Source organism: Rhododendron vialii, chromosome 8a (genome assembly GCF_030253575.1).
Source record: "Rhododendron vialii isolate Sample 1 chromosome 8a, ASM3025357v1".
Taxonomy (NCBI): Eukaryota; Viridiplantae; Streptophyta; class Magnoliopsida; order Ericales; family Ericaceae; genus Rhododendron; species Rhododendron vialii.
This window is the reverse complement of record NC_080564.1, coordinates 3,934,259-3,960,246: the sequence shown is the minus strand read 5'-3', so window position 1 is coordinate 3,960,246 and position 25,988 is coordinate 3,934,259. Positions and strand designations below refer to the sequence as shown.

Here is a 25,988-nt window from a genome sequence, read left to right as displayed (position 1 = left end):
ATCTTAGAATCGCTCGGAATTTCGCGACCGGAAAGTGTAGACTTTCTGTTTCTTATTCTACACAATAATCAATTGAAGTTGACCAGAAGGTAGAATTCCAAAATTTCATGGGGGCGTAATCGCTTGTGGCAGGCAAATTTTTTTTTTTTTTACAAAAGTGAGAGGTACTGCATTAATAAAGTCTAACGGCGCTTACACAACGGAATTCATTACAGATAATTGGACAAAGCCAAACTAATCATCTAACTGATACAAAACAGAAAAGAACGAGGCGAATGATGTTTTTCATCCTCAGCCCAGGCATGGCCTGACGCACTTTCTGCTGAGCGAAAAATTCATATATATCCTATAGCAGTCTCAAAAAGAGATACATTGCTAGCCAAGAAAAAAAGACGACAAGAACCCAGACGATCAGATGAACTTCAATCCCAGAAATGAACACGTACACTAAGGCCCCGTTCCAGAAACCTTCTTAAAAAATAAGCAGCTTATTTCATATTTTCAAACTCAAAAATAATATAAATGAAAAATAATTTTTAAATTTTTTTTGCACAGTATAAAAGATCTTGATGGGATCTATCAAATAAGATCCATATTAGTCGGAAAATTATTTGCGTAAATACATTATTTTTGAACTTGAAATTGTCTTCTTAAAAAATAAGTACTTATTCTAAGTTGCGGAACGGAGCCTAATGAATTTCTAGCAAACCACTAATAGATGCATATTAATCTTCTCAATCCCGAATTAGAGGGAGCAATTAGTGGGCATCTGATTCACTGACGTTATGTATTGCTTATCTATTTCAATTGTCATTATGACGCGTGATGTAATCGAAACTTTTAGTTTTTAATTTCATCAATTAAAATGAGTATCTGTTCAAAAAAAAATTAAAATGAGTATTATTTTATTAGCATCAAACTTGAGTTAAATTGTTGAAAAAAAGAATTTTGAGATGAAAAATCAAAATATGTAATCAGTACGGCCAAATCTTTTTTATTAGTGATGATTAGATTAATTTGATCATTCAGATTTTTTGGGCTATGCCCCCACCGTCCTACCACGCACAGGCAAACTCTCAAGTAAAAAACTTAAAATTGTCGAGATTTTTATAGGTTTTTTTTTTAAATTTTAGTCTCTAAATAATCATGCGCACGAATGAGCATAAACGTATCTCGATCAATTCGGAGTCTTAAATTTACCGACCAGCCAAATTTCGTAGTGGCCCCGACCATCGATTTGACAAATCGTTATGCTTATCTCTCTCTTGCTGTCTTTGTACTACTCCGTATTTTTAACTTAATTTGACAGAGGACTCGTCTTATCTTACAAATTCTATATACGAATTAATTAACGGTATGAAAAAGATTTGACTTCCCGAATCTGCCTCGGATTAACTAATATAGTACTACCTGTTCCGCTTTCTCCAAAAACATTTTTTTTCAAAAAGAAAGCAATTTCAAACTCAAATATAACAAAAATGAAAAATAATTTTTCAATTTTTTTGTACCGTTTAAAAGATCTCAATAAGATCTATCAAATAGGATCCATACTGATAGAAAAATTATTTGCGTAAATATATAATTTTTGACCTTGAAATTTACCTTCTTTTTCAAAAATCTACTTTTTGAAAAAGTGGAACAACCTCTAATTAACTTATGGTCATAAATACAGCTCATATTTTATTAATCTTGCCGTGACGTCAAAATGATTCATCCATACTCTGACTTCCATTAGTAAAATCATTCCTGTGGTTTTATCACTACTAAATAAGTAAAAATTGGGACCCGTTTCGCTAAAGAACATAAGTACTTATTTTTTGAATTAAATGTGATGTATGACAAAAGAATGACGTGTCGTAAAGGGTGCGTCCAACAATGAATAAGTTATTGAGAAAGAATTTTATGCAATCAAGTTGTTAGTTGTTTCCGGTACTGAATAAGTTGTTAAAAAATGTCAAATTATTTCCAATGGTGAATAAGTTGTAAATATGGTATGTGAGTGAAAAAGTTGCTGAAAAGGAAGTCATTGACAAGTTGTTAGTATGAACAACAAACTAAAATGTCAAAACTTGTTGAATCGATTAGTGTGACTGGGACAGTAAAATGACCCAAATTTTTTCCCAAAAAACTTAATGGAAACGGGATCGTACTTAAAAAATAAAAACCTTAACGGAACGGGACATGAGTACTAAATTAGGTTGGAGCCTAATTTGGTTTTCCCCAAGAAGTGGAGAATTAGTGGATAAAAAATCGTAAATTATGCACTCAGGTGAATTCTTTACTTTTCATTTTACCTTTAAACAAGTCGGGAAGGAGGATATACTTTTCTGATTCTGAGAGCTGCTGCAAATTAAAAATATGTAATAATGCAAATTAAAAATAGGTAATAATGCAAATTAAAAATATGTAATAATGCAAATTAAAAATAGGTAATAATTCATAAGTGTGATGATGTAAATGATAGTAGTCGATTAGGATTGATAACGCTATTGGCATATATATATCTTAGAAAAAGCTAAGATGAGCTCCCCGCCATACCTAGTTAAGCACTCCATTTAACTTTCTATATGTTCAGTCTGGTTCGGTTTTTTGTGAGTCTTTTTGGACTCAATAATGTCCTGCACAGATTTTGTAGAAAGCTCGAACAGTAAATTAGTCATGACAAAATTTTATCTTAAATGTACCTCAAAAACTACATGTGCAAGATACATTTGTGTATTATAAAATGAACGATCCAACTTCCAATTTTCAAATCCTATTTTGCCCATCATTTATTTAGTGCACAAAATGATCTTGGCACTCCGTTCTCTGATAAACGCATTCCAAATTTTGTCTTCAAGTATTTCAAAAGACACATTATTTAAAGACAAGTTTTGAAGTATTTATTAAAAAGTGGAGTGCCAAAATTATTTTCCGTAATATAGCTCCTATTGTAATCTTACCACGACGACAAGGTGATTCAGATTCATCTCTATCTGCCCCTTTTCGTCATTTGTCATGGTCAGAATGGTCTGACTTTCGATCATTAAAACCATTAACTATGCCTGTGGTTTTATCACAACTAATCAAGAATTACTCCATTAGTTAAAAACCCTAATTTTGCTTTCCCCTCGAAGTGGGGAATTAGTGGTTAAAAAATCGTAAATTATAATCTCGGTGATTTTTTTTTTATTAATGTTCATTTTTGCCTATAAACAAGTTGGGAAGGAGGATATACTTTTTCGATTTCGAATGTTGAAAATAGAAAATCCAAAAGTGTGATGATGTAAATGATATGAGTCGTATTAGGATAGAATTCCAAAAGTCGAGATGAGTTTCTAAAAATCCAAAAGTGTGATGATGTAAATGATAGGAGTCGATTAGGATTGATAACGCTATTTGCATATCTTTAGAAATTAATCATTCATGTGAGTTCTCCTTAAGCTCTCCGTTCAGTTTTCTACCCCTCCAGTTTGGTCCGGTTTGAGTGGTGCTACCGTTCCCGACGACCAAGGGATCCCAATCGGATCCCGACACCCCGCCAGACCTACTCTGGCTATCAGACGACCGATCCGAGCCGATCAAAAATTCTATAAAAAAAAAAACGAGTGGGCCTACAAAACCATGGAGTGTTTGGATCGTGTACCTACACACCACATCGGATGCCGTTGATTTTTGCATAGGTCCACTAGTTTTATTTTTTTAGAATTTTTGGATAGCTCGGATCGGCTATCCGGTGACCGGAACAGACCCGACGGGATGTCTTGATCCGTTCGGAATCCCTTGGTCAGGAACCGTAGACTTTCTGGTCCGGTTTAGGATTTTGTAAGCCCTTTTGGACCTAATGATGATCAAGACAGATTTTGTAGAAAGCTCGCATAGCAAATTTAAATTACTTAAATGCACATCAAAAACTGCATATACAAAATACATACGTGTATTGTTAATGGTTCAAGTTCCAATTTTCAAACAATATTTGGCCTATCCTTTATTTAGTGCATAAAATTATTTTGTACGTGTAATTATCGATGTAGTTAACAATATACATGACTTTACAAGCTCTACGAAATGAAAGTTTTCAATCATTTTTGTAAGTCCCAGAAAGACCAAAACTAGATCATTATGGATAAAATTGGACGGGAGCTTAGCTCGACCACAACGATGATCAGATTCATTCATTAGCATTATAAATGAGTTTAATCGGACATCGATATCCACACATGAACGAATCAAATAGGAGATGTGATGTGAGATTTAGAGTAAAATATAGGCCGCTGATTTTGTCACTTCTTTTTTTTGTTAACGCCACTCCCTTGCAAGTTTGTTAACGTCACTCTCCTTCAAGTATATTTTTTGTATCAAAAATACACTTGAAGAAGAGTAACGTTAAAAAAAAAAAAGGTGACAAAAATCATTTTCCAAAATATAATAAATTTTACCAACACACATGGGTGCGAGTACATCCACGTGGAGCCCAATCGTGTGGGCAAATGTTGGTGGTGGTAGCATTTTTAGATATACATAAAGCCTAAATTATCATGTGAAATGTATGACATCTGTAGACACGAGGATCAAACTACACAGGGGTGTTGAAAAGGGTGGGGGGGTCTCTTGGCAGCTGAGAATTTGTTTAGATATCCTATTATTGGATTGAGGAGAGGAGCCAATACATTCATCAGTCCTAATATTCCTCCAGAAAAGAGAGAAATTCCTTTTTCCAAATCGAGAAAATCACCTTTTTTTTTCACAGAGAGAGAAGATGATGATGTAACGGAAAAAGCTATATTTTTTCCCGGTCCCAAGAGGAGGTTTGTGGATGGAGCCTGAATCTGGAATTGCGCGTGGCCCTTCTCAGGTTTCAATCCTTTAATCTTCAGAAGATTGTGTCTTTGAATCAAATTAATGAATCTGTAATTCGTTTAAATTTCCAGGGTTTGATCTGTTTTCGTTATTCTTATCTATTGCTACTGCTGTTCGATTGATTAACGTGTGTTTTCGTTTGTGGGTTATGGTTTTTTTTTTTTTTTCTGTGATTGATCATTTTAGATAGTATCGCTTCGCCCCGTCTCGCGTGTTTTTGGAATCAAATTTGGAAACTTTGATCTATTTTTTTGGTAATAAACGAAAAGGGTTTTGAATTGCTGTTGGAGTAATTTTATAGAATTGCAAGTTTTTGATATCTTTGTATGTCCTGACCTTTTACAAACGGTTATTTTAGGGTTTAGATGACTCTATAACTTGCAGAAGATTTTAATTATGGTATAATTTATTTGTCTACAAGAGATATAAGGAGTTGTTGCGATTTCCATTCATTTGGTACAGTATGTTGCTAGTGGTTTCTGTTTTTTTAACAGTTGTTTCTAGGTTTTTCATTTTGCTGTCATGCTTGGGCTTCTTTAAGGAGTGATTTGGTAGCAGAATTTTTGGTTGTTTGTTATTATCATTTTCCCCTGAAAAGTCAACCTATATTCCGAACATTTGTTTTTTCTATTTATCATTGCACTAGCAAAGTCTACTGAAAACTAGACAGACTGTTTTCCCATATCTATCAACCTGACCTGTTTATTGAACTGCATTTGATATACGTGGCCTTGCAGTTCTCATGGGCAAGTCTCTCGAGGAATCTTATTCTAGCATATCAAAGCTTTGGTGTGGTATATGGAGACTTGAGCACATCGCCTCTTTATGTTTTTCGAAGCACATTCATTGGGAAGTTGCAGCATCATCAGAATGAGGATGCTATATTTGGTGCATTTTCGTTGATTTTTTGGACCCTAACCTTTATTCCGTTGCTCAAATATGTGGTGATCGTATTGAGTGCTGATGATAATGGTGAAGGTGCGCCTGGATTCTCATTTAAACAAATGCTAATTGATATCGTTTGCATAATTGCATCTGCTGATGTGCTACCAAAACTGCTTCATTTTGTGTCAGGTGGGACATTCGCTCTTTACTCGATGCTTTGCAGGCATGCAAAGTTTGGCTTACTTCCCAATCAACAAGCGGCTGATGAGGAGTTGTCTGCTTACAAATATGGTCCCTCAAGGCAGGGCCAATCATCTTTGCCGCTGAGGAGATTTCTTGAAAAGCATAAAAAAATAAGGACAGCTTTACTTGTTGTGGTGTTGTTGGGGACTTCCATGCTTATAGGTGATGGTGTGATTACTCCAGCAATTTCAGGTAACCTTATGTTATCTATATTATCAAGTTGAATAACCAGAAATAGCTTTCATAGTATTATCATCTGGCTGAATCCACAAATGAATGTTTCCCAGCCTATGTTACAAGTTGCAAAATTGTTATAATGGATAGGTGGACACTAAGCAAAACGAATTAGCTTCGCTTTTCTGATGCTCTTTAAACTGTTCTGACACCAAAACTCAAACATTATAATTTGTCAATGGCACTGCAATTCAGTGGCCTGACAAACTCAACCGCAGTATGTACACCAAAAATACTTGCACCCATATTTATGCTGCATTTTCTGTTGCGTAGATGGTTTCAACCTCTTGTATCACGTTGTTGCCTATTCCCCATTATGGAAGGGTTCTTTGTGTAAATTTTTGATTGATATTTGGTGGCGTCGCTTACTCGATGCAACAATGTCAATTATTATATAATACAAAGTTTGGTTGTTCAAAATTTGTATCCATAAAAAAAAAAAATCATTTGACCCCATAGAGTGCAAAACACAAGTTAATCCACTGCCTTAAGAGTGTTAATCGTGTTTGATTTTCCTATTGGGACGGGACAAAAATAGAACACAGCCACCTCTCTTTTGGAAGTCTCCAATAGTTGCTAATCTTCCAAGTTGTACGTTGAATTCAAGGTTATTTTACTGAATACTTTTAAGGTTTAAATTGATGAAAGTTAGAGTTCATGTGACTAGAGTTGTGAATCAGTGACATAAATAGAGGTTGTTGATCAAAAAAGTTCGACGTATAATTGCTGGTAGGTGTTTGTGTGGAGAACAATTAAGTTTTGCATTTGTTGAAGATAAGGCAGTTGGGACTAAATTAAGATGCAGTGGGTATAGAAAAATTGAGCCCAGAGAAAACTCTTTTGAGACCAATCTCATCTTCTAGTTTACTATTTGAGTGTCAATTTAGAGTTTGCTTGTGGGAAAAAAAAATCAAATTGAGTTATAATCAAACAATTTTGCGAACTATTTTAGATTTCGGTTAAGTAATTCAAATGGGAAAAAGATTCAACCCTATAAGACAGTTTCTGGAGTCTCCATTGACTTTAAGAAGAAGAAATGTTGATCTATGGAACTTTATATTCCCAAATGTTGCTCTAAATAGCATTTCCTTCTTGTATGTAGGTCAGTTTAGACTATTCCATGGTCCAATAGTTTATTAGTTCTAGTTTCGTAATCCAGAACCATGAGAGATTGCAACTTCAAGTCTTTAAAAAAAATCGTGGATTAAAGAGATATAATGTTGAGCTTATGCTTCTGTTGCAGTTTTATCAGCAGTATCGGGGCTTCAACTTGCTGAAAGTTTGTTGACCACGCGTAAGTTGTTGATTCAATTCAAGTTTTCTCCAGTTTATACCTGATGCAATCGCGGGGTCTCCATGCACTGGCTTCATTTGTCTAATTTTGGGTGCTATTTTTACCTGTAGATGAAGTGCTATTGATTGCCTGTGTCATATTGGTTGGCCTATTTGCATTGCAGCATTATGGCACTCACAGGGTAGCTTTTATATTTGCACCAATTGTTATTATCTGGTTGATTTCAATTTTTTCCATTGGGGTATACAATATCATCAAATGGAACCCAAAGATTGTTCATGCAATATCTCCGTATTACATTGTCAAGTTCTTTAGTATGACTGGTGTAGACGGATGGATTTCGCTAGGAGGGGTCCTTCTCTCCATAACAGGTATGTTGGATCTGTACTCTAGTCAGTTGTTTCAGTTTTTCAGACATGGGTGGTGTTACATTTTTTGTTCAAACAGTTTAGTCGTTTTCATGAATTTAGATAGTGGTTGCTATCTCTTAAACACATAAATTCATTACTGTTAAAGTATCCAACTCACAACCAATTGACAAGGGGTGGCGAGGCCGCCCAGGCTCATATACTAGGTTTGGAGGTTATATTTAACCAATGTGGGACAAGCTCTACAACTCCCCCGCACGTGGGACCCCTGACTCACACGTGGTGAGGTAAACAAATGATTCAACATATACGACAACAATCAACTATCAACGACAAACAAAGGTTCAAACAAAGGGGGAACCTGTTAAGTTACCAATAGTCCCAAAAGCTTAAGCTGTTAGGAAATGGGCCCAACAATGTATATCAAGCTATCTAACAACCTCCCTCACGTGCAACCCCGTCTTGCACATGGAGATGCAAACATCCATGCATATTGCGATAGAATGCAAAGGGGAGAAACATAATGCAAACGGGGACATAATGCAAATAGAGAAACTTGAACCCATGACCTCTTGCAACCTGAGCTCTGATACTATGTTAAGTTACCAATAGTCCCAAAAGCTTAAGTTGTTAGGAAATGGGCCCAACAATGTATATCAAGTTATCTACCAGAACCAACCATCAACGACATAGAGTCTTGTCCGAAAGCCTTTGAACTGATACCATGTTAAAGCATCCAACTCAAGACCAATTGGCTAGGAGTGGAGAGGCCGTCCAGGCTCATATACTAAGTTTGGAGGTTATGTTTCCAATGTGGGACAAGCTCTAACAATTACCTCATGATCCTAAGCTCTGATGTCTTTCCTATAATCATGCCAACTTACTGCTGTATTTTGTTGGGTCTCATCAGGAACCGAAGCTATGTTTGCAGATATTGGCCACTTCTCTACCTTCCCAATAAGGGTAAGTTCTTTATCTGACTGAGCTTGGTTGTTAATAACAAGTTTGGGTTAATGGTATAGTGGTTCTTTGATGCTGTGTTGAGGAGCCTACCATAGTTTCCATTCCATTTAGGTTTCTAGCTCTCATTACTAGCATTTGAGCCAAGTTGTTCAGTCTATCTCATTGTGTGGGAGGGTTGGAAACTTAAGTTTCAAACACAGTTTAAACCTTACATTCTGCTATCTGTCTCTACGTTTTTTGCTATGCACACTAGTGCACAATGCGATACGTTTATATACTGGAGAAAATAATGAATCTAGTGGGATGCTAGTATGATACGACTGCTAACCAGTTCTCATGAGAAATTTGTTCGAAGAAAATAAAAATGTTGGAAGGATCCTTCTGATTCAATAAATCAATGCCCTATGCCTCGAAATATACCATCACCCATTGATCAGATTCCTCGTAGTAAATTACACCACTAAAAATAGAGTCCTCCCTAGTCATAGTTTATTACGTGTGGGTGCTATGTGAATATTCTTCTTATCTGTGCAGCTTGCGTTTGCGGTTTTTGTATACCCCTGTTTGGTTGTGCAATATATGGGCCAGGCTGCTTTCCTGTCGAAAAATATCCCATCCATCCCTAATAGCTTCTATCAGTCAATACCTGGTTTGTAACTTTTTACCATACTTCCAACTCCCAATTGCTTTGAGGTAGTTATAGCCAAATCTGGTCTAAATCTTCTTTTTACTGTGGTTTATCTTGCAGATCCTGTATTTTGGCCTGTCTTTATCATTGCCACTCTAGCAAGTATCGTTGGAAGTCAGGCTATCATCACTGCAACATTCTCTATTGTCAAGCAATGCCATGCCCTTGGTTGCTTTCCAAGAGTCAAGGTCGTGCATACCTCGAAGCATATTTATGGGCAGATATATATTCCAGAAATAAACTGGATCCTCATGATCATTACTATCGCCATAGCTATTGGGTTCCGGGATACAACTTTAATTGGAAATGCCTATGGTATGTTAATCATTTTTGGAACTCTCTCCCCCCCTCCCCGTGTAGCACTGACCTTGCACGGCTAAAGTAGTTTTCCATGTCTTTAATTGGTGGATTTGAAGGTAGGGAGTTCATTTTCTGGTGTTGGTCTTTATACATGTTTCATTCATCTGAGTTGTGCACATTCAAAATCACACACAGCAGTTATGCATGTGTATATAGCCAAGCATGCATCACATATAGGCAAGCATGCATCACAGATACGGAGACCTAGATGATGATGCCCATTTGCCTGCCCCCACAGAAAAGCAGAAGAAAGATTCGCGAAAGAAAAATCAACTAGTGAAGAAATTTGTGCATACTTCTAATACTTCTGAGCATGTGCTACGCAGGCAGACTTCTCTTGCTTTTGCTCTTGGTCTCCCTCCAAAACAGTACAAATATCTACAAGTATACCATAAAGACTCAAGAGGATTAGGGCATGAGCATACTTGCTTCTAGATTTTGCTTTTCTGCTCTGCAAATCAATGGAAGTTAGAAACAATTAAAAGAAAAGAGAAACACGTGACTGATAGCACTCCTGTGCACACAAACATATGCGCACAGAATCCCTCACATGCATTCTAGTCTTGCTTAAAATTCTGTTACTTCCCAAGTGTTGGTCATATTTGGTGATGAACAGATTAATGTCTATTGAGGTAGCTCTGTGCTGTTCACATCTTCGATTCTTGTGACTGAGGCAGAGAAAAACTCTCTCTCTCTCTCCAGCCAGTTTCTTGTCGAGTGGATTTTATTTTTGTGCAGTTTTTTTTTTGTGTGTAAAGGGGTATATCCTTATTATTATCTGGTTTTCTTTGCTCGCAGGCCTCGCTTGCATGACTGTTATGTTTATCACGACATTTCTCATGGCGCTTGTTTTAGTCTTTGTCCAGCAGAGAAACATTTTTCTAGTTGCAGCATTTCTTCTCTTCTTTTGGCTTATTGAGGGTGTCTACCTGTCATCTGCACTCATGAAAGTTCCTCAGGGAGGATGGGTCTCCCTCCTCCTTTCTTTCGTCTTTATGGTTGTCATGTTTGTGTGGTACTATGGAACTCACAAGAAATACAACTTTGATCTTCATAACAAAGTTCCCCTGAGATGGATACTTGGTCTGGGCCCTAGTCTTGGTATCGTCCGTGTGCCTGGAGTAGGCCTCATTTACTCGGAATTGGCAACAGGGGTCCCTGCAATCTTCTCTCACTTTGTGACAAATCTCCCAGCATTCCACACTGTGTTAGTTTTTGTTTGCGTAAAATCTGTTCCTGTGCCCTATGTATCACCTGAGGAACGCTTTCTTATTGGTCGTATTTGCCCAAGACCCTACCGAATGTACCGGTGCATTGTAAGGTATGGGTATAAAGACATTCAACGAGACAATGGAGACTTTGAGAACCTTCTTATCCAAAGTTTAGCGGAGTTCATCCAAATGGAGGCAGTTGAACCAAGTTTATCAAACTCTGACAGTGCATCATTTGATGGTAGGATGGCCGTCATAAGCAGCACCAGAACCTTCCAAACAACCTCATCCCTGGTAGTATCTGAAGTAGAGGATTTTGGTGCAATCAACACCATCCAAAGCAGTAAATCTTTAACCCTCCAAAGTTTGCGGTCTTCTTATGATGATGAACACCCACCGATGAGGAGGCAGCAAGTGAGGTTTCAATTGCCACCAAACCCCGTGATGGATCCTTCGGTTAGGGAAGAGCTTATGGAATTGATCCAGGCAAAGGAAGCAGGGGTTGCATATATAATGGGGCATTCTTATGTGAAGGCAAGGAGATCATCATCCTTTTTGAAGAAGCTTGTCATTGACATTGGATACTCATTCCTTCGTAAGAACTGCAGGGGCCCTTCTGTGGCGCTTAATATTCCTCACATTAGCCTTATCGAAGTTGGCATGACGTATTATGTTTAGTTGTTCAATCATTGAAGGAAATTAACCTCCATTGATCTCTCTGCCCATATATCTCAAGGTATGGGGTATAGCCTCCAAAAACTGGGGGGGGGGAATCTAGTGTGCTGAGGTTATTTCGATGCCAGCTGGCGATGCGAGTATAATCTCACAATTCAGACATACGTGGAATCTGAAGCTGCTCCTTTTTTGCTCTCTCTGTTTGGCTACTTATTTTTTTGTACAGATTCTAGATGTTATGGCATGAATTTTGGGGTTCACTTGGACTTTTCATCTGTAACGACTATCTTGAGAATGGGTAAATCTCAACTTGCAGTTTTGCTTTGAATTTTTAATCTTCTGCCTTGGTAATTATTGTGATGGAATTAGAGAGGTCATCAGGCTGTGTTTTAAATGAAGTTCCAAAGTGTTTTAGGTAGGTTGCGTTCGGGTCATGCTTTTGTAGAAGAGAGGACAGCTTAGAGAAAGGATATAAGGGCGACAGCACAAAGGAGAATTACGTTAAGCAAAAATACAAAGGAAGCACAACACAAAAATTTACGCGATTCAGTGACAATGTATGCGTCTATGGCCCACCAGCTTTTAGTATATATTCGAATGAGAAAGACAAGGTACAAAGAGACAAATGGTGCAACAATATCATGTACTGCTAGGCTTTTACAACCAACAAATCACCGAAATCTTTATTCTTCTGTCTGTCTATGTAGATCATCGAAGTTGTGGGCTTGACTTCAATACTAATAAGACTTCATAAATTCAACAACGCATGCATAATGGAGGGAAAGACAATCAAGACAATGGACAATTGGTTAAAATATATACCTCACTAATATAGTATACTTTTTGCAAGTTTAAGTTGTTTCTTCTTTTCGGATTAAAAAAAAAAACAGGAAGTTGTTTCTTCTTTTCCAGAGTATGGTAAAGCAATCCATCAAGCACATTTTCATGAGACGAATAATTTAAGGGGGTTAAGTGTTGAGTTTTAAGCATTGGAGAGGCTAAGTGAAAATCATTCATAGCTTAGGGGGGTTCAATGTAATTTTAGTCTTTCGTTTTCCTTTTAAAGTAGCTCAACCCATTCAACTGTCACTGCCGCCTTTCATCGTCCTCTCGGCACTTATATATAATACCTATAAATAGAGTCAACTAGTAAGCCACCAGTTTGATCACCAACTCCAACCATCAACGCCATGTAAACACCTCTCTCTCTCTCTCTCTCTCTCTCTCTCTCTCTCTCTCTCTCTCTCTCTCTCTTATATATGCATGCAATTGCATTTTTACAATCTAGTAAGCCCGAAGTTATGGTAGCGAATATGCAGATGAGGTTAAATGCGTGCCGGGGGATTGGTCTAGCTGTAGTACTGTTGGCCATATTGATAGCAGAGGGCCGAGCTGATGCAGACATGTCGTTGTCGTCGTGCCTCAACCAGCTCGTACCTTGCTTGAACTACCTTGATAGCGGGACTAGCCGCGATCCGCCAAGCAATTGTTGCAATCCTCTGAAATGGGTGATCAAATCCAGCCCAGAATGCTTGTGTAATATGATAAGCATAAAGGGTTCAAATGCAGCTGAGGAGGCTGGTATTAATGTCACCCAGGCACAGGAATTGCCTGGTAGATGTGGCCAGGCTGTTAACCCCATCTCCTGCCTTAAAGGTATTTACACATTTTTGCAAACATGGGTGTGTGAATGTGTGCGTTTAAAAACATAGGTAATCAAATTTCTTTGTGTCTTGTTACTTCACTGTGATTGTAGCGGCTGCTATGCATCGATTTTTCAGTCATTTGATGTTGTTATACTCTGATATTATGCCGGTGAGATAGAAAATTGCATGCATATCGCCAGATTCCCATAATTTCTTGGTTCGAATCTGATCACTGACATACGACTGCTATGACCGGTTTAGGCGCGCTCTAAAATCGTCAAAAATGATGTTAGAGGGACGATGAAAGCTCACTCCCTGTTCTTTCAACCAATACTTCAAAGTACATGGGCTTTTTTTAAAACTCGAGTAAAATTTCAAGACTATAACACCTTATTTTGCCACGTATCGTTCAATACTCCCTATACCGTCATAGTGCAATAAATACTGTTATGTATCTTGATACCGTTTTTTAAAATCTTGTAAGGATTGGCTCTTTCTCCGAAAAATCATGGTACCCATCCCGTTGTCCCAATATGCTAATTCATGTTACCCGAATACCTGTCCTAATATATGAGTGATTATTTAGTTCATCATGAGTACTGTCACATGGTGCTCCAGGTCTGTTCCTCACCAATATTAATGTAAAAACCACACACTTTGTGATGAAACTCACATCATTGTGCTATGTAAAAAGACTCCAGAGCACCGCAACTCTAGGAGCACATTATAATCTTTTTCCCCAATATACTGTCCTAACCGTACGTATTTCAAGGTGCAGGTTCACCCAATTCGAAGAACTCGGTTTCAAACTCTGCGAGTTTCTCATTCTGCTCCCTAAGCACAACAGTGGCCGCTGCTTTATCCTTGGTTTTCCAGGCTGTATACATGGGCTTTTGAACTGTGTATGGATTACTTATCGGCTGCGAAAGTCAGTATTAATTGTTACAATAGTTCGATTAGCACATTGGAAGGTGAATGGAACTCATGGCCTCTTTTTTCCAGGCACCTAAAACGCATTCCTGATACCGTTGAAAGAGTTCAGCCTTCCTCTTTCTTTTTAATTCCCCCATTGTGTAAAATTTTGAGATAGTTCAAGAACTAGTTCTGCTTCTTTCTTTCACTGTTGAACATAAGTTCATATATACTATCAAACTTTTCATTAATACGTATTCATTCTTATCAACTGCATGAAGCAAACTACTAAGGAAAAAAATGAATTTGCCTAACCATCGAAATTCGAAGGCTAGCTACATGTAGCCAGCCATTAAAGCAAAAGGTAAAATACCATCTTTTGAAGTGTATGTTGGACTTGTAAAAAGTGTGTTTGCATAGGCATTTCGCCTAACGGGACTCAAAATAGAGAGCATGTTGGAGATGCTCATGGAATGCTAATCCCAAGGGATCGGTGTGGTCGAGGGGCATGATATATAAAGTAACTAAAAAACTTACCTCCTGTTTGTACCATAACTGAGATTTCATTTTACCCGTCGATCGGACGACATGTGGCAAGGGTAAATATGGGCAAATAAAAGAATAGAATGGACTCACCTTAATTATTTAGAATGGAAGTGAATCGATGATGAAACTATAAAAAGTTTTGTCCGTCGATTGGCCAACACGTGGCGTATTTCTATGGCCCTTTGGTCCGTCGATCGGGTGACAGATGTCAAGGGGAATTAAGTCCCATGATTCCACGATTAAAGAGGATGTCAACCACAATCAACGAAACAGTTTTTCTGACGTGGGCATGATCGGCAGTTGAAGAAAGCTCTTCACCAGAATTTGAAGGAATTTTTAACTGCTACTTTGGAGGGAAGATTTGAATTCAAATTGAAGGAGACCTATTTAAGTACAAGTTAGTAGTAGTTTCGGGGACACACAAACAACGCCAATCAGGCATTTATCTTTTCTTTTCTAGGAGTAGAGTTAACATGTAATTGTTCACTCGATCATCTCGATTGATTGTTCTTCTACTTTGAGGGTTAATAAAGTCCATTTTGTTAATCTTCTTCCACACTTCATCCACTTCATTGTTTGTTTCCAAAGAAGTCCTGAAATACGGCAAGGAACCAAACTCCACTTTTCACACTCACATTCCAGCAAGCTTACGATACAATTTTCCGTCGATTGGAGAGAAAACAAGAATTTTTGGTAACACCTCCCAATATGTCACTAGGTCACATCCGAAAAATGTCAAATACATTATGAACTTTGGGACCATGAAAGGTTTGTCCAATTGTTAATTTCAGAGCTCCAAGATAATCGAAGTTCACGTAAACTGGCTCAGATAGTTGATTATCACATAAAAGAAAAAGAACATGGAGTGCATTTCTCACATGCATAAGGCAGGTGTGGATTTTGTGGAAGAGGAACTCTATTTTCCACCAGTACCCCTGTAACCTGCTCTATTTTGGGGTTCCTTGCCATTTAAATTCTTTTGGATCCATACATTTTATTCTAGACCTACAGAATTGAGTGATAGAGAAGGTCAAGAGCACTCAATAATTTTTCGTAAATTCACTGTGGTTCCTATTTTTGCATGGTCAAATTTATAGAATCACTGTGGATCCTGCTTCTCCACGGTCAAATTCGGACCCAGAAAAACAATCTTTACAATGTATAGTGAAAGTTCACGTGAGTAGTTTCATGGGGGCGCTCAGTGGTCGGCGGTCGCCCTTCGTAGTTGCTTCACTGCTTTCTGTGGGTGTGGGTTTTTTGCGACCGGCTCTAGATGAATTAGTCTTATTCCGTTTGCGTGTGGAGATGCTTCCTTTGTTGAAAAAAAAAAAAGTTCAGTCGTCTAAATTTGTTTGGGAAATGATTTTAACATTCTCAGTTTATCCATTGACACTTCTTTTTTTTTTTTTAATTCTAGTTAAAGTATCAAATTGCCTTTCATTATGAGAAAAAGCGATTCAATAAGTAAGATTAATAAAATAATTTCAAATGAATAAAAGACAAAAAAAGAAGAAGAGCACCAATGAATAAAAAGGAAATGTGAAAATCATTTCTTATAGAAGAAAAATAGTAGTACCAGTAAGAGTTTATTTATTTATTTTTTTTGAAAATGATTTTTACCCTCCTCCTTCGATAATGACACCCCATTTTTTTTTTTGGTCTTTTCGTGAAACTTTTGTTTTATTAAAAAATAAAATAAAAACAGAGCAATTATCAAATAGAAGAGCGTGGAAATCGTTATTTATTATTATTATTATTATTACTTTTTAACAAATTTAACAGAAAGTCTACCTACACTACGTATTTCCACTACCTCCCCAAAACGACGTCGTTTTGGGAGGTACCCTTTAAAAAAAAAAAAAAAAAAAATCCAAAATCAAAATCAAAGAAACGCGCGCTCCCCAGGTCCCCAAATTAGTCGTCGACCTACAGAACGAGAGAAGAAGAAGAAGAATAGGAGGAGGAGGAAGAAGGGGACACCACAGCCAATCCAACCCATCGCCGACCACCACGGGACGCTCCTTATCCACCTCTGGCGACCACCACTACCGGCAAGGAAAGGACCAGACTAATTCGAAATCTCGGGTTTTCACGACCACCACCACCATGGTCTCTCTCTCTCCCTCTCTCTCTCTCTGTCACGCTGCTCGCTTTCTATCTCTGTCACGCTATATTGGAGATTTTTTGAAAAAAATTCAGGGTTCCAAAACAGATTAATTAAATGATATGCCCAGTCCTCCAAAACAGATTAACTAACGTACAGTCAGTTTTTTCTTTTAAAGTTTGCTCCTTGGAATAAGAGAAGTAAGAGGATTGTTCTTAAACAGAAAATGGTGAAAATTATAGGATAGTCTTATTACTAATTTTTCGAATCGGATTATCTAGGCCTTATTTGTTCTCCATTTGGGTCTTCTTTTGTAGCTAAGTTGCATAGAACTTTTCTAGTTTTCAGCATTTAGCTTTATTGTGGGGCTAACAATGTGGCATGAAAACAATTAATCTTAATTAAATTTGCCATATAAAAACTTAATCAACCCATCGTGTATATAGGAGTCCTATATACAAGCTTTGTATCTATTTTGCTAATTATGTGGTGCTTATTGACTTCTTTTGGAGGGTTTTTTGAGATGCATACATTTGTAAAGGAACTATTTTTTTTTGTAGTTGTCGAGTGTTCGAGTCAGTTTACGCGCTCAACGACTAATTATTTGTTTCCTTTGTTTCTGAACTACTAGATGATGTCGTCGGAGTCTATTTCGTTGACATTGCCTCCAAACAAAGAGTGAAAAAAAGAATGAAAATGAACCACAAGGCTAGCTAATATAAAAAACTGTTTCAAACAGTTTTTCATGATCACAAGAGATGTAATATGTAGACAGCTTATGCAAATAAAGTGATCTTCATGATTCAAACCTACTCGACAAACTATCACGTGCACATAAGATGTAAATGGGCATGCCTTATCTAGCCGGTCATTCAAAACAATATCATGTTGCCCCCAATTATATCAATATAAGTAACAATGTAATAAATTCACAAATAGCAAGATCTTTCCTTGGGAAGAAAATTGTTTATAGCTAGCTATCACCTAGCCTCGGCGAGTTAGGCCAAAGCTGCTGGCATTATACCATCCAAATGACCCTTCTCAACTCTCCTAAGGGCAAAGAACAATGGTACTCCCACACCTTAAGCTAAGGGCGAACATTTTAACTTGCACTCCCAAGAGCCCAGTAGAACGGGAACGAGTCAGCGCATTGAGTAGAACAACATTATAAAGAATGAATCATTTGACAAGCCATAATATCCTGGTAATTCTGTCATACATCAAGATTAAACTGTTTTTACCTTCCTTTACAAGTGAAAATGCAGCAAAAAGGTAATACGGCAACAACCTTACTAACACTAGAAAGTTGGTTGAGGAATTTTATCAAACACATGACGTGCCTACGTTAAATTTCTTAGTTTACTGTACAAGTTGGTGAGATTGTTAGAGGAAAGTCTCTGGGTGGGAGACGGTTTTGAGCATAAGGCAGTGAAGTTTCTTTGCTTGGATCTGGTTGTGGGTCAGAGTTTGAGTAACGAACAGTAGCAGTAGGCAGTAAATCCTAATCTTTTGTGCAAAAATCCTCAATAAGTATAAATTGAAATTGGTACTCTAGTTCGATTGATACCAGCGTTCTAGATCAAGAGAGAGAGAGAGACCTTTGTCGCCGTACAGCGGCGGTGGCGGTGGTCGAGACCTTCGTTGGTGTTCTAGATCGATACCAGTGATTGTGGTTCGAAGCTCGTAGCCGCACAACCATCATGGAGGTGTTTTCGTTGTCGGAGTCATCTGTGCGAGTGGTGGACAATGGATTGGATTGGATTGGGTTGGGTTGGGTGTCGGCTATCGTCTTCTCCTTCCTCTGTAAGAAGCGTAGGAAGAAACAGAAACGGAGAATTTGGGTTTTATGATTTTGATTTTAAATTTTTGTTTTTTATTTTTATTTTTAAAGGGTACCTCCCAAAGCAACGTCGTTTTGAGAGGCAGTGGATGAGGTAGCGAAAATAGCGGTGTACGTAGACTTTCTGCAAATTTAAACCTCACTTTTATTAGACTGCCGGAGTAACATGCTCTGCCGTCCCACCCAGCCTGTCAAATCAAACCCCCCTCATTTCATTTCATTTTATTTCATTTCGTTTTCATAAAGTACCACTAGAGTAGAGACTGACGGACTGGCAGGTACAGGAAACACATATCCTCCCAGCCTTTTGGCCTCCGCCGTAATCACCGGAGCTAACCATTGTGTGTGTGTGTGTGTGTAAGAGAGGGAGAAAGAGTCTTGAGCTACCACGTCATATCAATATGGTCACTACCAATTGATCACACAGGCAGGTTTGGCCGGCCCACCTGAGGAGGCTTCTCCAACAGGGTCAAAATTCAAATCCAAAACAAATCCGAGAAAATGAGCTTTCAAGATCTCCAGAATGGCGCCAAACCCTCGCCGTCGTCTCGGAATCAACCGTCGCAAGCGGTGGCCGCCGGGATTTTCCAGATCAACACCGCCGTCTCCGGTTTCCGTAGGCTCGTCGATTCGATCGGTACCGCCAAGGACACTCCCGATCACCGCCTCAAGCTGTCTGTCCTCTCTCTCTCTCTCTCTCTCTCTCTCCATAGATATGTGTTCATATATGTATAGATGTATATCCCAGTTTCAATAGAATCATGAAGACACTCACAGCTTTTTCAAAGCTAAAATCTCGAAATCTGCTTGTAAATTTTTACGTGAACACGAACTATTTCTCGTTGCAACGAAAAAGTTACAAGAAATAGTGCGTGTTTACTCCATAATTTGATTTTAGCTTCTAATCTGATCGTGGGGATCTCAAAGTCAAATTTAGAAGCTGAAATATCAAACTCTTGCTACTAAATTTTTTAGTAAAGACGTACTATGTCTGGTTACTTTTCTCTGTTTTGTTTCCTTTGTCTTCGAAATGGAAAATAATTGGCTGATTAACTGGATGGTGTGGCAGGCGCAACACGAGGCAACGGATATTGCAGTTGGTGAAGGAAACTTCTGCTAAGCTCAAATCGCTTACCGATTCTGATCGTGGGGCCAATGCCGATGTATATTTGTCATTCTTCTTCCATGTTTACTCCATAATTTGATTTACTCTTAGCTATTGGAGCATCTCTAGCCTTTACTTGTACTTTACTCAAACTTGAGTAAAAACTTGAGCAAAACCTTCATTGAACTTTTCTTGATTATCAAAAGCTTCATTCATTCATTGAGTATGAAACACTCCCATGCGCAAACCCACCTTAATCATAAATTTGAGTAAAAGATTCGTTAATGGCAAAGTCGTAAACTGTTGAGGGACATCTAGAATTTGAGACTCCCTTGATTTGAGTAAAACTCAATTTGGTATAGGTCTGAGTCAAGGAGTGGAGAGAATTTTAAGGAGTTTTTACTCAAATTTGGGACTTAAGTCAAAAAGGGGTAAGGCTGGACATGCTCTTACTCCTAAAAGTACATTGCTCAGTTGGGTATGGAATATGGATCATGTATCTATTTTCTATAGACGAATTATTGGACATCTTGTTCACTCTAATCCCCATTCCAAGTTATGACCCTCAACCGATTGTGGATAAAAACCACATCCGGTTGTACAAGATAATGGCAGAACATTATGAAAAATAGGACTGAGGTTTGTTACTATGTGTTGGTATTTATAAACTTGGGTGACAATATACAGAAAATGGAGCCTTCTGGCTTTTGTGTATTACTCACAATCAAAAAGTGAATTCACAGTGGGTTCATAGTTCTAGAAATCTATTCTCTCTATCTGTACATGTATCCTTGTAAGTTTGAGCTTCGGTTTCTTCACCCCCAAACTTTTCCACATGTTTGGGAAGGTCTCTGTCAGTTTTCAAAATGTTTTATGGACGCACATTGGGAAGATTGGACGTGTCCGAACTGTGTGGAGGTTTAGCGCTGTTTCTGGTGGCCATTAACAAATAGTTGAAATGGTAGGAATATGTGTCGGAATTGATGGCCCTTCATCATTTTGAAATGAGTCAGATTGTGTAAATGAAAATACTATGACTACCAATCCACGCAGTAGTAGCTGTTGACTCTGAGCAGTGATTGTTTGGGTTGTATTGTAATTGGGTTGCAAGTAGAATTCTTAAGAAGATGAGTATGGGTAGGCAGTTCTCTATTAAATCCCAGATGTTTGGGGAAAAATGATTTGATGGAATTTCACTAACAATCTTAACTTTGTAGAACATTGAGAGGCTTTGTGAAACGTTGGCTTCAGTTATTGTCTTGTTTGGGTAAGGTGGGTTCTATGTGTTTAACAGCAAAAAGAACTTATGCATTGTTGACTTTCTTGTAGTTGCCATTGAGTAAATGAACATCCTTAAATCACAATGTTTTGATCAGTTGTCATATTTGGATAATATTGGCATATTGCTGAAAGAACTTGTTTGTCAATTTGAAACTCACATAATTCGAGGATTGTGTGTTGGACTAACATATATACATGATTGGTGTTATGGGATGAAATAAGTTGGAATCTACGTTGAAAGACTTGACTAGTTCTAGTTAATATTCTGAGTCGTCAATAGTTGCCTAAATGTATTATCGAAATAACCAGCATTGTTCCTGTTATTCTTTAGCCAAGCAAGAGAATAGAAGATGCTAAGCTTGCAAGAGATTTTCAAACGACCTTGCAAGAATTTCAGAAAGTTCAACAGCTTTCCTCTGAGCGCGAGTCTACTTACTCACCAGTTGGCCCACCACCTTCCACGACCACAATGTACGCAATCACCAAATATTTCTTGCAAAACTTTACTTCTTGTATTTATGCTTTTGTTAATGTTACAGTAATTTTTACATGGTTTGTTTTTTTATTTTGAAGCAGCACAAGCTCTGATGAAAATTCAGCACCTAGCATAGATCTGGAGAACCAGCCATTTCTTATGGGACAGAAAAGGTAGCACTTTAAGTTCTAGAGTTACTTTTCTGGTATTTTTTGTCAGATTCAAATTTCTTGTTCGCAGATATCTGTTGGTGTGCCATCTTTTTATTTGTCTGCTGTAGATATACTGGTGCAATGATTTTTTTATATTCAATACCACTGCTGTTAAAATGAGATAAATTACGGTGCATACAGCCTTTATGCATCAACACCTTCTTTAACGTGAGTATTGGGTTTTTTCAGTTTTTCTCCTTCTTTTCTTTACCTTCTTTTCGATTGGTCCATTTATGCTGAATGGGACATTGGGAAAATGAAGCTAATTGCTGGATAAAGAGAGCTGTAGGTGACATGTATAGATCTTTCAAATGATCGGGGACTGATTGGGGACTGTTAACTTCTATACTTCGAATTTGATATGGACACAAAAGTGGGGTCAATGCTGTTTCTCTTGTTCTGAATTTCTGATCGTATATCTAATAAGCCTTTTGATATCTCCCCTCTGCTTTCTCATTATTTACATTGAGAATTTTTTTTAGAACCTGTCTACATCATATGTCCTTCATATCAAAATATGCAGGCAGGAGATTTTACTGCTAGGAAATGAAATTGCTTTCAATGAGGCCATAATGGAGGAAAGGGAGCAGGGAATTAGAGACATACAAGAGGAAATTGGTCAAACAAATGAAATATTTAAAGACTTAGCTGTTCTAGTTTATGAGCAGGGGGTTGTCATTGGTAAGCTGCCGAATACCCACAAGAATGCATCCCAGTTCTCTTTCTTGTTTTCTTGTGCTTTCATTTGCCTGTCTGATTACTTTTTCATTGCAACAGATGACATTCAATCAAACATTGAGGCTTCATCTGGTGCATCAACCCAGGCTAGAGTACAGCTATCTAAAGCTTCCAAAAGTTCCAAATCTAAATGCACATGGGTGTGTAATTTTATACTTGCACTCTTAAGCTTTATATATTACATAGAGTCCATGCCCAATTGCCCACCTGTGGGGCAAGTTTGTTTGCATTTTGCAAGATGTTATGCTGCAAGCCTTGAATTGTTGCTCATTAACTAAAACATATCATTAAGTGCATATCCATGATTAGTTTCATTTGGTTTTGTCCCGGGGGACAGCCCAAAGTGAAAGAAATATCATGCTCCCTTTTTATGAATATAGCATTGTACAAAGGCCAAAGATATTGCATCTGAAGAAAAGAATGATTAAGTTGTGTACATGGGGGAAATGTGTAAAAAAATAGATGAATAAGGCCAAAGAACGTTGATTGAAGAGAGAAATTATATGGGGATTGATTATGAACTAAGAGCGAATAACCAAATACAGGAACCAAATTGTTTTTTTCGTCAAGCTATAATTCTTGTGCTGCTATCATTCTTTAAGAATGGATGTTGCATTATGCCTCCTCCTTGTGATAAGTTTTTACGTTTTAACGAGTCTCAGAACTGCCTTTAGATATTCTTGAGTACCAATTCTGAAGGGTGAACATGAACGTATCCATGTAGGAATGCAGGGCCATATTTAAATTCACCCTTTCAAAATCCATCAACCATTATAACCCGAATCTGTTTTTTAGTTACAAGAACATGTTCTCAAAGTCATGAATTTCTTCAGTATTCTCATCAATAATTAGATAGAATGATGGTGTTGTGCTTCCTCAATGTCATGGAAATTGTTTGTTTGATGTTTCAGAATACATTCATTTCGGTTCGCTTCTTGTACTATATCATGTTTGTGTTAAACTCTTTTATTTCATAGTGATTTTGGTGTACCTTTCTAATGCAGTGTTGGTGGGTGCCGGTAATTCTCGTAGTGGTGGTGGTGATTGTACTTGTTGTCCTCATCATATAGTGCGCAAGTACAAGTCTGCAAGTGTAATGTGAATTTTTTTTTTTTTTGTGCCTGTTCTTTTTTATTGGTTTTGGTGTGAGTCGTGTGACGAATCTTCGTGCTCTCTGGAAAGAAAAGAAATTTACAACAGAAGGGCCGATGCGAAGGATTTTGCTTTATTCAAGAAACGTGTTTCTGTGTTGTTTTCTTCTTCGGGGCTGACCCTTTGTCTGGCTTTCCTTCAAGCGTGGACAAATACCGTACCCGATGTACTATGTTTTTCCTTCTTCTCGAGTTTGGTTATCGGGCTTTTGTGTTGTTTGGGTTTGGTTGTCATAATCAGCGTGGTCCGCAGCCAGCTCTCTTGTGGACTGATTTGGGCATGTTGTGAAGACAATGTATCGAAATACTTTCGTTGTAAATTTATCAACTTTTGTAGCAGAGGTTTAAACCAAAACGAAATACTAGTAGTGTAATATTCTTGTGTACTATTTTTGGCTTTTTTAATTTATTTTGGCAAGTCGTAATCAAAGGGCAATCACCATGAGGACTGGTTGTCGTTAGAATAGTTACTGATCAAAGTACTGCAAATCAATTTTTTTATAACTCTAGTGTTCGGCCAGTTTACGCGCATCATCTTATCATGTACCTTACTGTACAATTATCAACTTATCATGTTCCTTACGCTACATTTGCTGCTGTATTTTCTACAAAAAAGAAAAAGGAAAGAATATGCGAAATCTGTATGTCACGGCTTGCATTATCAATATGGGTAGGTTGTTCAGGTTTAATTTGAAAATTTAACGAATTTCAAAGATACGTTTAAGCTTGACCTATTTTATCATATTGGTTGATCGACTTGATCTACAACAAACTTTAATGGATTTGGAGTAGCGTCAATTATTTTAACATCATGAAGGAGCCGAGTATTTACCTTGATCAAGCTTGATCTGAAAATATACCAACGTTCAAAGATGTTCAAGCTTGGTTTACTTTATGTAATGAACTAATCCTGATCGAATTTCTACGAGCGAACATGAGCTCAAACTCGAGTAGTTGGTTCGTCAATCACTCCAAATGCTACTCGATGGTTACTTATTGGTTAGGTACATTCTCTGAATATTGTGAATTTACCCTCTCTTTTTGCAACCTATACATACCTCTGCAGTTCAAAGCCTGCCCATGTCACGTTCATGGGAACCGTTTTGTTCGAATTGGGGATGGTGTTGTACAGTAGTGTGCGCAGGATTATGCTGTGCACCTTTGAGCCGTTGGATCGTGCATCTGAAGACTCGGATCTCATCTCGATAATGAACAGCTCTCGATCGTTAGTTGCCGAGATGAGATCCGAACCGTCGAATACACAATCCGACGGCTCGAAAGTGCGCAACACGAATCTCACTGCACAGCACCAAAAATGGTTCGAAGACAAAATGTACCAACTCCAATTGAATGATTAAAGTAAGCAAATAATCAAATAAGATACTCCACTAACTCTCACTTACTAACTTGTCTCTTGTGCTTATTTTAAATCACTATCCAAATAGATTTAAGAACAAATAGGAAAAATAAGTTAATGGCTTAGCCAAACAAAATGCATTTAGTTTGCATTTTACTCATTTATGAAATTAACTATAACTACTTTTAGTATCATTTTTGTACTTGTATTAGTTTTAGGTCATTTTAATCCATTTGTCGAGAAAATTACAACGGTAAATAAGAGAAATAAATACCGAATAAAAAAACTTTTAAGTTGTTTTTTCCTTTATTGAGCTTTTTGGGTTATGCATTTTTTACATTTATCATTTCTTTCATGATACGAATCGAAAACGATGCATGACATCGTTTTAGGTCTCAAAACTGAACCAATTTCTCTCTCTGCGTACGGTCCCAATAAATTTTCTCTCAAATTAATACTCTCATTTCTCTATATTTCTCTTTCCACTCATTACCCCCAAACTTCTCTCAAAATCCAAATCAAACATATATTTCAGATAATATTTTAGAAAAATTAACCAATAACCAAAATAAGCCTACATTCTTATGAACTTAACTTAAATTTGAGAATTTTGTCTTTATTTGATTTTTTTTTTTGCATTTGTTAGTTTTATACCAAACTTTTGTAGGTTATTGATTCGTCTCGACGAGAGGAATCGGAAAAGTAATTTTTTTTTTTACTTTTACCCAAGTATTTTGAGAAATAACCATTTTTTAACTTTTGTGGGTTATTGATTCGTCTTGACGGGAGGAATCGGAAAAGTAATTTTTTTTTTACTTTTATCCAAGTATTTTTAAAAAGTGGTTATATGTCAAAATATTT

General features: G+C 37.5%; 3 protein-coding genes across 6 annotated transcripts; all 3 read left to right on the top strand.

Annotated features, from left to right (window-relative positions):
- The first annotated feature begins 4,533 nt into the window (after positions 1-4,533).
- On the top strand, positions 4,534-12,095 carry LOC131298426 (potassium transporter 4). Its single transcript, XM_058323883.1, has 9 exons — positions 4,534-4,834; positions 5,577-5,817; positions 5,914-6,159; positions 7,445-7,495; positions 7,606-7,866; positions 8,774-8,826; positions 9,361-9,475; positions 9,575-9,829; positions 10,673-12,095. Exons 1-9 carry the CDS (start codon positions 4,796-4,798, stop codon positions 11,761-11,763), a joined length of 2,352 nt encoding a protein of 783 aa, XP_058179866.1. The 5' UTR covers positions 4,534-4,795; the 3' UTR covers positions 11,764-12,095.
- A 937-nt stretch (positions 12,096-13,032) lies between these two features.
- LOC131298425 (non-specific lipid transfer protein GPI-anchored 30) lies at positions 13,033-14,526 on the top strand. Of its 2 annotated transcripts, none has more exons than XM_058323882.1 (2): positions 13,033-13,416; positions 14,185-14,526. In XM_058323882.1, exons 1-2 carry the CDS (start codon positions 13,062-13,064, stop codon positions 14,301-14,303), a joined length of 474 nt encoding a protein of 157 aa, XP_058179865.1. In that variant the 5' UTR covers positions 13,033-13,061; the 3' UTR covers positions 14,304-14,526. The 2 variants fall into 2 exon arrangements, with proteins under 2 accessions (XP_058179865.1, XP_058179864.1); XM_058323881.1 differs by having other exon boundaries at positions 14,179-14,526.
- Positions 14,527-18,955: 4,429 nt separating this feature from the next.
- LOC131298422 (syntaxin-22-like) lies at positions 18,956-24,159 on the top strand. Of its 3 annotated transcripts, none has more exons than XM_058323878.1 (7): positions 18,956-19,482; positions 19,878-19,971; positions 21,526-21,665; positions 21,771-21,842; positions 22,405-22,562; positions 22,659-22,759; positions 23,624-24,159. In XM_058323878.1, the coding sequence occupies exons 1-7, from the start codon at positions 19,310-19,312 to the stop codon at positions 23,687-23,689; spliced, it is 804 nt and encodes a 267-aa protein (XP_058179861.1). In that variant the 5' UTR covers positions 18,956-19,309; the 3' UTR covers positions 23,690-24,159. The 3 variants fall into 3 exon arrangements, with proteins under 3 accessions (XP_058179861.1, XP_058179860.1, XP_058179859.1); XM_058323877.1 differs by having other exon boundaries at positions 21,768-21,842; XM_058323876.1 differs by having other exon boundaries at positions 19,038-19,482; positions 21,768-21,842; positions 22,659-24,159.
- The last annotated feature ends 1,829 nt before the right edge of the window (positions 24,160-25,988 follow it).

Coding starts and splice junctions, on each gene's coding strand:
- LOC131298426 (XM_058323883.1), top strand. CDS start 4,796: ATGGAGCCTGAATCTGGAATTGCGCGTGGCCCTTCTCAG. Junction 7,496..7,605: donor TGAAAGTTTGTTGACCACGC/GTAAGTTGTTGA, acceptor TTTTACCTGTAG/ATGAAGTGCTATTGATTGCC. Junction 8,827..9,360: donor TCTCTACCTTCCCAATAAGG/GTAAGTTCTTTA, acceptor TTATCTGTGCAG/CTTGCGTTTGCGGTTTTTGT.
- LOC131298425 (XM_058323881.1), top strand. CDS start 13,062: ATGGTAGCGAATATGCAGATGAGGTTAAATGCGTGCCGGGGGATTGGT. Junction 13,417..14,178: donor CCCCATCTCCTGCCTTAAAG/GTATTTACACAT, acceptor ACGTATTTCAAG/GTGCAGGTTCACCCAATTCG.
- LOC131298422 (XM_058323876.1), top strand. CDS start 19,310: ATGAGCTTTCAAGATCTCCAGAATGGCGCCAAACCCTCGCCGTCGTCT. Junction 19,483..19,877: donor CCCGATCACCGCCTCAAGCT/GTCTGTCCTCTC, acceptor ATGGTGTGGCAG/GCGCAACACGAGGCAACGGA. Junction 21,666..21,767: donor CCACCTTCCACGACCACAAT/GTACGCAATCAC, acceptor TTTATTTTGAAG/CAGCACAAGCTCTGATGAAA.